This window comes from Canis lupus, chromosome 5, assembly GCF_011100685.1.
Source record: "Canis lupus familiaris isolate Mischka breed German Shepherd chromosome 5, alternate assembly UU_Cfam_GSD_1.0, whole genome shotgun sequence".
NCBI classification, from domain to species: Eukaryota; Metazoa; Chordata; class Mammalia; order Carnivora; family Canidae; genus Canis; species Canis lupus.
In genome coordinates this window covers 82,356,457-82,367,402 of record NC_049226.1, presented here as the reverse complement: position 1 = coordinate 82,367,402, position 10,946 = coordinate 82,356,457, and the positions used below count along the sequence as shown (strand labels likewise).

The 10,946-nt window shown below is 49.2% G+C and overlaps 1 protein-coding gene across 2 annotated transcripts in view; it reads right to left on the bottom strand.

Moving 5' to 3' along the window:
* Window positions 1-4,974: 4,974 nt before the first annotated feature.
* Window positions 4,975-10,946, bottom strand: part of GFOD2 (glucose-fructose oxidoreductase domain containing 2) — a 38,156-nt gene continuing 32,184 nt past the window's right edge. For both annotated transcript variants that reach the window (XM_038538577.1, XM_038538578.1), the window contains one exon: window positions 4,975-6,520. In XM_038538577.1, coding sequence (XP_038394505.1) covers window positions 5,622-6,520 — 899 coding nt within the window. In that variant the 3' untranslated portion in view covers window positions 4,975-5,621. The remainder of the gene's footprint in view (window positions 6,521-10,946) is intronic.

Sequence of the window (10,946 nt, the reverse complement as noted above, 5' to 3'; positions counted from 1 at the left end):
CTTTGTGACTTTCCAAATAAGATGGCTGAAGAGAGGCTGGGAAGGTGGGTGCAGGGTCTGAAGCCTGACTGGTCATCTGGATCACCCAAGAACTTGGGTGAACAAAAGTACAGCTTCTTGGGTACTACCCCAGACCTAACCAAATCAGAATCTGCAGGAGTAGGGCCTACTTTTGTGCATTTAAAGGCTCCTCAGGTGAACCTGAAGGTCAGACAGGGTAATGGTGGGGATGCAGAAGGAGGTAGTAAGGAGAAACTTGGGGCAGAGAAAGAAAAGGGACAGTCAGGTCACAGGAAGCAGATGCTTGGCTTTGCTCCATTTCCTAGGGAAGTGGCCTGCATTTGGTCTGACCTTGAGGGTCCAACACTTGGGATCTCCCATTGAGGTGTCAGAGTTCATTTGCCTGTCCCAAGAGTGGTGTTTTTAGACTGCTTTCCACTTACTGGAGGCAACAGCTGGACCAGTTTTTGCCCCCAAAGTGGACCTAACAGAGGCATTGGTGCCTTTTCCCTGGCAGCTGGGGGTGGGGTGGGGTGGTGGATTCGAGTGTTCTCCCTGGAGCCCTGCAGCCAAGCCACTGGATAACTGCTGCGTAAGAGGCAGCCTTTGGCCTTTTTGGAAACCTCATATCCTGCTGCCTCCTGGTCCTTCTGAATGTCCCTCATTTACCTTAGACATAGGGATTTCCAAATTAAATGAATAACTTCTCCTCCCTCCAATCTGCTTTTTTTTTCTTGTGTCTCATCTACATCACTGTTCAAGCCAAAATCCTGGGGGTCACCCCGGGCTCCATCCTATTCTTTGCCGGTTCTTTACTCCTACCAGCTAATCAGGCACCAAGGCTGGTGAATGTACCCTCTAGGCTGAGAGCCTCTAAGATCCCATGGTCAGCACTCCCGCCCTGGGACACTCTTACCTTCAGGTGAGAGCTCATTACTCTCCCTGCTTGTGGCCCTTTGCCCAAGCAATCCACCCAGTGATCCTGCCACACACACACCTGAACCCGATGGTGTTGCTTCCCTTCTAGCAGCTTGCTCCTCTTGCCTCAGCTGCCTTAAAACTTTTAAGTGGTTTCTTATAAGTTCCTGACCAGCCATATCTTTATTATTATTATTATTATTTTTATCTTTATTATTTTTTAAAAAGATTTTATTTATTTACTCATGAGAGACAGAGAGAGAGAGAGAGGCAGAGACACAGGCAGGCTCCATGCAATGGCCCGACATGGGATTCGATCCCAGGTCTCCAGGATCACACCCTGGGCCGAAGGCGGCACCAAACCGCTGAGCCACCTGGGGTGCCCCATATCTTTCTTTTACTCTCTGCACGTGGGCTTCCCCTGCCTAAAATCCTTTTATTTCTTTACCCATGGCTATTGCACTCTTAACTTGAAGACTTGGGGGGATCTCTGCTTCTAGCACCCAGTATTACCCTATAGCATTTACATACTACTGCTGTTGTGGGCTATAACTGTTTTGGGGACTAGGCTGTGAACGTTTGTCATTGCATTGCACCCACCTAGCAGAGGGTCCCCATAAAAGGCACAAAGATAAGGAGACCAAGGTGGGGAGCTGAGGAGGTTGCAGAGGACAGGTCAGGATCTGAAAGGCTGAGGCCATCCAAAGTCCAGAACCATGTGTGGGGCCCCTCAAATAATGGCCTGGCAAGATCACTGGAAGAGATAGGATGGACAGGCCTAGATGGAAGGAGGAAGAAAATGGGCGTCATCCCAGGCTGCTTCCACCTTTAGGGGTCACCTGGATGCTCCCTGGCCTGGTGGCAAGTCCACAGGGCAAGCCATGGGGTCCGGACATTTATTACTTCTGCCCACGCTTTTCCTTGGGTAGTGACTGGACCACCCAGAAGATAGATCCCCCACAGGGACTATGCAGACCAAGTCTTGTCTATAGGGATGAGCATGGATTCTCCAGGACTTTTCAGAGGTAAAGGGCTCTTAACTGAGTTTGGGGGCACCTGAGTGACTCAGTCGGTTGAGCATCTGCCTTCGGTTCAGGTCATGATCTGAGTCCTGGGATTGAGCCCCGTGTTGGGCTCCCTGCTCAGTGGGGAGTCTGCTTGTCCCTCTCCCTCTGCCCCTCACCCCTCCTGTGCTCTCTCTCAAATAAATAGGGACGTCTGGGTGGCTCAGTGGTTGAACATCTGCCTTTGGCTCAGGGCATGATCCCAGGTCCTGGGACTGTGAGTCCCACATCAGGCTCCCTGCACCTGCTTCTCCCTCTGCCTATGTCTCTGCCTCTTTCGCCTCTTTCATGAATAAATCTTTTAAAAAAAATCAAAATCTTAAAAAAAAAAAAAAAAAAGGTAACCGGTTGGCTGACTCAGTTAATGGCTGGGGAAGCAGAGGCCTTGAGAGAAGTGGCGTTGCATAAGATCACACCCTGGGTGCCAGGGACACACTGTCCTTTCCTGAACCCTGGAGATGTGTGGACCTGAGAACTCTGGTTAAGGCCTGACCCAAGAAGACCGAACATCTGCTTTCTATGTACAGGTCTCCAGGGCTGGAGGTGTGAGCCAGGCCAGTACTGACAAGGAAGCTGTTTCTCTCTTCCAACAGGTGACATAGAAATAGTAATCACCAAAGGAAGAACTGATCTACATTCACAGGTCTATTTCCTGACAGGTTTGTCCAAGCAGGGTGAGGGAGTCCTCTAGGAAAGTTGGGTGGCCTTCCAAGAAGAGGATATGCCAGGAAAAAGCCTTGCTTATGTGAAAGATGTCAGCCCCATGCAGGAGGACCATTTAGCATGGCTGACGCAGAGGCATGGCCATCAGGAAACCAGGTTGGGCAGTTCTGGGAGTGATGAGAGGGGGTGTAGGCAAGGACATCTTGGCCTGGCATTTTGGAGAGGTCACTTGGGAAGGAGTCAGAAGAGCAAAATGAGGGAGTCTGGGGACAGGGAGGTGAGGACACTGCTGGGTTGGACTGATGATTGGGTAAATATGAGGCCTACATTTGGTTGGGGGTTGAGAAATAAGCAATAGGTATTTTGGAAGTTCTTTTCTAGTTGCTCTCACAGAGAGGAAAAGCGAACTGCATTTTCAGTGACTTGGAAAAACTTACTCTGACTCAAGGAGGATCCTGAGATTTAGGGGATCAGGTCTAGGGAGGTGATGTTGTCTTCTTCCAGGAGGGGGCGCTGCAGGACAAGCCTGGATCCACATGCAGGCACAGTCACCCCTAAGGACCAGAACCCTGAAGGCTTCCTTCGCCACAGGCATCTGGGCTATTTCAAGGTGCATCTCCTCCCTGGGACCAACCCAAGACATATATGATGGTGAAGATGTCTGAAGGATGGCCATGGACCTAGACTCTGGGGAGTACCAACAAGGAACCTCAGGGTCCTCACAATAGTAGCTCTGCACCCAGCCCACCGCAACCTGCCCTGGGACTTCTGGGAAACCTGTCTTTGTGAAAAAGGAGGTTGCTGTAGAGCCCTATGAACCTAAGTGCCACTGTGGGTCAGTAACCTGGATGGCTCTTAATTAGGAGCGAGTCATGTATGATGGACACATGTACTTTCTTAGTAAATCCCCCAATTTAGGAGGGATCCCATCATCCTAGAAACACAGAGGGACTGACCTAGAGCTGATCTGATCACCTCAGGAGGAAAAGAGCAGCCTATTTCCTTCCTTCCTTTTTTTAATTTTTCTTTTTTTTTTTTTTTTTTAAGTAGGCTCCTGGCCCAGCATGGAGCCCAATGTGGGGCTTGAACTCATGATCCTGAGCTCAAGACCTGAGCTGAGGACAAAGTGTCCCACACTCAACTGACTGAGCCACCCAGGTGCCCCAAGCAGCCTCTTTCTAAATTCTACCAGCATCGTACCTTGCAGGCTCTCTCTGCAGTCCACCTCCTAGCTGAGGCCCAGCGGAGATTCCTGCTGCAGAGAGAAGGCAGTAACGTGGATAGGACCCTGAGTGCAGACGGCAGCACCTGGACGCTCAGTCTCTGAGATCTGCAAGTGCTGGGGAGAGTAGTTCAGGGTCAGGCTCTTGTAGTCAGATGACCCTGACCAGGCTCCTTCGTGGCTCCATCACTTATAAGTTATAGGAGGGAGTAACTTTGCCCCTCCCTGCCTCAGTTTTCTGATCTGAATAATGAGAATAGTAGTACCCCACAGAGCGGTTTGGAAATGGTCTCGGGGGGCTGGAGGGGCAGGTAACATGCAATAATAAGCACACTCCCCAACACCAGCTATTATTTTGTCTCACAAGGACAAGGTTTAAAAACCAGGACAACACACAGGAAAATCAGCCTGGTGATTTCTAGAAAGATGCCAAGAGGAAGAGGGAGACTTCCCCAAGCCTTTCTTTCTCTGGCAAGGAGCCCAGGGCAAGGAAGAGGGAGGGAAGTTGGGAGAAGGGAGGAGTTCAGGCTAGGCCTAATCCCAGCAGGCTGGCGGAGGAAACAAAGGGGCACGGGTGTCCTCTCCCCGCACCAACCTCACCTCTGAGGCGGTTAAAAAGCAGTCCCAGTGTAGAACACTTCCTAAAAGCACGGCTGGTGGCCAGCTGTCTGGGCCAGGCAAATTGGGGCAACATGTGGAGTTTTCCTCTAGTTCGTCTCATTCAGGCTTCCTGGGACCGCTCCTCACGTCTCCTGGCCAGAGCTCCCCAGAGCCAAATCCATGGTTTCAAGAACAGATTTCTTCGTGGCCTCCAGCCCAGGGAGGTCCCCAACTCTCCCTCCCTATCTCCCAGAGATGGCAGGCAAGACAGGCCCCCACTAGGAGGTCTCAAGTCCTGTTCTCTGAGAAAAGATTTCCTTTTCCTTGGAGGGCTCCTGGGATTCAGGCGGAAGGGAATAAGCCCACTAGACTGAGATGGATGCAGAGCAGGCCAGAGCTGCTGTGGAGCCCCAAGGAAAGAGAAAAATATGAACAATCTACAACAATAAACAAGCCTTTCATTGATAAAGAAATCCAATTTACCAAACAAACAACAACCACATAACATAGTGTCAGACTTTCTGATTTATTTATTAACATTTATCAGATATTCCAGAACTCTCCCTATCTCCTCACTGCCAAATAATGGGCCTTTTGCCCTTGGTCAACAGCCCCTGAGAGGTTACCTAATGAAGAATTCCTCCTCTCTGCCAGGGAAGGGGCAGCCTAAGGGCTGGAAGGGCCTGGTCATATGGGAAGGAGGGCAGGTGCAGATCCCTGAGGGATGACTCGATGCCCTCACCATTCCTGAGATGCCCTACCCCAGGAAGGGCAGGAGAGCAAGGCTTCTTGTCATTTCTCCTCAGGCCCGAGGAATCAGCCAAGCTGGGTCCTTGCTTCGCTTCCTCACCTAGTTAGGACCACAAATAGGCTAAAGCAGCCTCCAGGTTAAACCCTTGCTGGCTCTGCTCACCAGCACAACTATGCAGAAACCGGGGGACTGCTCCACCCGGGGTACGCTGTGTGGCCCTCAGCTCCATCACCACCCTGCAAGTCTGAGGAGTAACTGAGCATTGGAGGGGGCTTGACCTGGACCCTGCCCAGGTGACTGGTGAAATGAAAGACATGGTCTGTGCTGTGGCCAAGCCCTCCCGTCTCGGCTTCGGGTCCCTCCCCGGCCCCTCTGTCCCGTGACAGGGAGCCCACGTGCAGGCTCACAGATTATTCCGTTGGAGTGCCTCACACAGGTTCTGGTTGGTGTCGGGTTCTTCCGTCAGCACCTCCACAGCCTCCCACTCCCCGGATCTGCTCGACCGTTTGATGGCGTCCACCACACTCTGCATGTACAGCCCATCCTCGAAGGAGGCGGCCATGGAGACAGGGGTGTGGTCCCACGTGCGGCGGTCCCCCTGCCCCTGGAAGGACTGGCGCAGGGCCTGTACCATGTAGACCATGCCCTTCAGGTAGAGCAGTGGGACATCCTGGGGCCCCTGCTCGGGCAGCCCCGCACCCACAGCCAACGAGTCCCTCAGGAGCAGCTCCTCTTGTGTGGCAGAGTTCTTCTGCCCGTAGAGGTCAGCTCCTCGGGCAACAAGACGTCCTGCGGAGCCCACTACCATGACCTCGTGCACAAAGGCTCCTGGCATGTTGAAGTTAAGGGTTACTGTGCTGCATACACCCCCACCCATGAGCATCTGGAAGAAGCAGAAGTCATCACTGGTGACGTGCCGAATGCCACGGATGGCCGCATTCTGCCTCACAAAGGTCTTGAGGAGCCCATGCACCTTCTCTGCTCTCCGGCCGGTCAGGTGGGTCAGCAGGTCCACAATGTAGGTGCCCATGGTATGTAGACCCCCGCCGCCCATGAGTTCGTCACAGATCCAGCCGTAGTTGGGGCTGAGCAGGCTGCCTGAGTAGATGCGGGCGTCACAGATCATCACTGCGCCCACGTAGTGCTCCGCGATCAGCTGCTTCATGCGCACGAAGGCAGGCAGGAAGCGCAGCACGTTCCCCACCAGGCTCATCAGCTGTGGATAGTAGCGGGAGGCTGTCACCATCCGGAAGGCATCTACTGAGGTTGCTGCCTTCTCACAAACCACATTCTTCCCGATACCTGAGAACAAAACACACCACAAAACACACTGGAAGATCTCAAAGTTCCAAGAGATTCACACAGGGGGGAGGATCTTTCCTTGAGGGTAGATGAACTCTCAAAAGCCTATTATCAGATGGTGGCCTCGGATAAGAGCAAAGGCAATGGTTTGGATAAAGATGGTGTCCCGTGACTGGGACTGGAGAACAAATTACAGGTTGGAGAAAGACGAGTAAATTCTTAAGGAAAAATGAAAGGAGTAGAAGCAGAAGGTGCAAACTAGGAATGGGAAGTAAACAGAGGAGGTATGATAGGTAATTTTATGTGCTAAGCTGGCTAGGCTGTGGTGTCCATCAAATATGTCTGGACACTGCTGGAAAGGTATTTTTCAGGTGTGATTAGCATTTAAACAAGTAGATTTTGGGACGCTTGAGTGGCTCTGTGGTTGAGTGTCTGCCTTTGGCTCAGGGCATCTCCTGGTCCTAGGATTGAGTCCCACATTGAGCAACCTGCGAGAAGCCTGCTTCTCCCTCTGCCAGTGTCTCTGCTTCTGTGTCTTGAATGAATAAATAAATAACATCTTTTTTTTAAAATTTTTATTTATTTATGATAGTCACAGAGAGAGAGAGAGAGGCAGAGACACAGGCAGAGGGAGAAGCAGGCTCCATGCACCGGGAGCCCGACGTGGGATTCGATCCCGGGTCTCCAGGATCGCGCCCTGGGCCAAAGGCAGGCGCCAAACCGCTGCGCCACCCAGGGATCCCACATCTTTTTTTTTTTTTTTTAAAAAAAAAGTAGATTTGGAGTATGTCAGGTCACCTTCCATAATCTGGGTGGGCCTCATCCTAATCGGTTAAAGGCCTTAGGAAAAAAGACTGAGGTTCTGTGGAGAGGAAGGAATTCTGCTTCCAGATGCAAGTCTGCAACATCAACTTTTGTTTTTTTTTAAGATTTATTTATTCATGAGAGACAGAGAGAGGCAGAAACACAGGCAGAGGGAGAAGCAGGCTCCCTGCAGGAAGCCGCATGTGGGACTCAATCCCAGGACCCCGGGGATCACACCCTGAGAAGGCAGGTGCTCAACCACTGAGCCACCCAGGCATCCCTACAACATCAACTCTTGCTGGAATTTCCATCCTGTTGTCTTGCCCTACAGACTTCAGATTTGTCAGCTTCTACAATCACACGAGCTGATTCCTTAAAATAAGCTTCTCCCTCTCTCTAGATACCTTCATCTGTTTCTCCAGAGAACACTGCTTGATATATGTGGGCTGGAGAGACAAACAGGCCTATGTACTTTCATACATTTATTAGATCACCAGCAAAAGTATCTATTCTGTATTCTAGGGGATGGGCTTTGTGCTCTCAGTTGTAACTGCAGAAAGGGCTATAAGATTTCCTAAAGATTACTCTCTGGTCCAACAAGTTAGTGTAGTCAAAAGGTTAGAAAATGTTTAGCTCTAGTAGGAGGGGAGAGGGAATAAAATATCCCTTTTGCCCTCATGACTGTTCTGAGTATACTGTAGCTGGGATGTACTGAGAGAGCAAAACAAGGCTAGAAAAAGCCCTGAAAATAGAGAACTAGAAGACTGTGCAGCTTCCATATTAGGAAGCAGAAAGGATCGATACTCCATGTTTTAAGATGAAAGTTTATGAGGGTATGAGTAGTCACAAGACACAAACACTTAGGATACTCCTGTGAACTTGGGGTGGTTCAAATTGAAGTCCTATGTTATACCGCTACGGATGTAGGGTGGAGGTGTAAAACAAAGGGAGATGTCTTGTACTCAGGTCTGGCAGGAGGGGGCCCTGCCAGGAGTAGCCCCTGATTGTTATCATGATCTGCTCTTGGATAGTCTCCAAAGCTTCCTTACACATGTGGGATTTTAGGATTAGGGACTGGAGAATCACAATACTGGGTGACAATTTTGCCACTTGGCTGCAGAACATTAATGGCTGACCAGGGGAATAATGAGGAAATTAGACTCTCAAATACAAACACTCCATCTGAGGGCTGCAGCTCTGGCCAACCCAGAAACTACCTGCTGTGAACGATTCATTGCAGGGATTGGGGTGGACACAGCAGCATGGGGCTGAGAGGAGGTGGGGGGGGGGGGGACGGGAAGAACCTCTGTGGCTGCTGGGAATTTGGTGAAACCAGGATAAGAAATCTGTTTCATGCCAAGAGACGTCAGGGAAGGGGGAAAGACCTCCCTTCTTGAGCCCAAACAATAGAAATGCTTTTGAACTTAGGCCCCAGTGGCATTATCTGTTTAGGAGCTAAAGGCCATCTTGAGTTAAATAGGCTCCCACAGGCCAACTGCACATGATCTCTAACTTGAGAAAACCTGGGTTGCCCAGAAAGACGTATTTATTTAAGTTATCTAGCACTCCTGCCAGGAAGCCAAAGGAGAGATTAGAGAAGCCTGGAACTGCTTTTTGTTTTAGGAGTGGGAAAAAAGCATGGATGCTAAGTGCTTATTAGCTCAGATTTTTTGGAGTGTCAACAAATTTCAAGCTGCAACCCTTTCTTTCTTTTTTCAAGATTTTATTTATTCATGAGAGACACAGAGAGAGAGAGAGAGAGACAGAGGCAGAGACACAGGCAGAGGGAGAAGCAGGCTCCACGCAGGGAGCCTGATGTGGGACTTGATCCAGGGTCTCCAGGATCATGCCCTGGGCGGAAGGCAGGCGCCAAACTGCTGAGCCACCCAGGGATCCCCAAGCTGCAACCCTTTCTTAAACTCCTATTCCCCAGACTTCCCAGGAGTAAAGTGCCTTTGAGCACCAGAGGCCCAGAGAAGGTGCCCCAGGAGACCTCTCTTTGTTCCCTATTAACAGACCGCAGGTTCAGAGCTCTAGGACTATGGCACCCGCCCATCCAAAGGCATGGGATTAGAGAAAAGAGATTTCAAGAAGCAGGTGGAGAAGGAGCTTGGGAAGAGTACCACTTTTATGTTTTACAAAATCCAGGAAGTCTACTTTCTTTGGGGAGGAGGTATAAAAAAGGTTCTGCTATTAGAAAAGTAAGTCTGAAAGCCACAAGACTGAATCATTTTTTTTTTAAAGATTTATTTATTTATTCATGAGAGACACAGAGAGAGAGAGAGAGAGAGAGAGAGGCAGAGACACAGGCAGAGGGAGAAGCAGGCTCCATGCAGGAAGCCTGATGCAGGACTCAATCCCAGGACCTCAGAATCCTGTCCTGAGCCAAACACAGATGTTCAACTGCTGAGCCACCCAGGCGTCCCATGACTGAATCATTCTTGCCTACTCTCTCTCTGTTACTGGTCCTACTGTTAGCACCTAGGTCATACCACCAGACTGGGCTTGCATGAGTAGAATTTGTGTGCCAGGCCCTGTGCTAAGCACTGGGAATACAGCATTGGCTTTGGTCTTTACTTTCAGAGAACTTATAGTTTAGTGGGAGAGATAGCCATTAATCAAATTATCATATAAATACATGTAAAACTGCACTTGTGGTAAATGCAATAAAGATGACATAAACAGTAAAATGAGAACATATACCAGGAACCTGACCTTAGGGTCAGAGAAATCCCCAGGGACCAGTGTTCCAGAGATTAAATTATTTGGGTTAGATTTTTTTTTTTTTGAGGAATAACCTCTTATTATCTTATAAGCCCTTGGGAAAGAGTTGGGAAATTCAGTGCTTTTCTAATGAAGCACACGAACTGCCAAGAATTGGGCACAGAAACCTACCTGTTAGTGACAGATTTAAGAAAACTTTTAACTGTAGCAAAAATGTGGGGATGTTTTGCACACTAAAACACATCTTTTCTGAACCACTTCTAAACTGAGAAATAAAACTTTTAGGGTCCCTCTCTCTCCTGTAAGGAACCCATAGGCAAGCTTTAAGGATGACATTGGAGCAAAAGAAGATGAAAAAAAAAAAGTCAAACAAAGGTAGAAAATAAGATGCCACAGAAAGAGCTGTGAAATGAAATGGTCACCCCTGGAGGCGAAGTTCAATCATTTATTTTAGGAAATAACCAATAAGAGTGAAGGCAAGAAACAATCTTTATGGCCTCACAAGTGAAGTAACATCTAAAGATGTAACAAGCCAAGGAAAATACAATTTTTCCTACAGCACTGAGACTTAGTGAGATGCAACCTTAATGTTCCTGGGCCTCGGCTTCTTTAACTGAAAAGGAAGATGTTGGATTAGACCAGTGGTTCCCTATTGTGTGTCAGGACAACCCAGAAGTCTTCTTCAAACACAAATGCACCTGGGTGGCTCAGTCGGTTAAGCATCTGCCTTCAGCTTGGGTCACGATCTCAGGGTCCTGCATAGAGCCCCATGTCTGGCTCTCTGCTCAGCGCGCAGTCTACTTCTCCCTCTCCCTCTGTGCTCTCTCTGTCTCAACATAAAAATAAAATAAATAAAAATAAAATCTTTTTTAAAAAATAAGAAAAATTTAAAAAAATA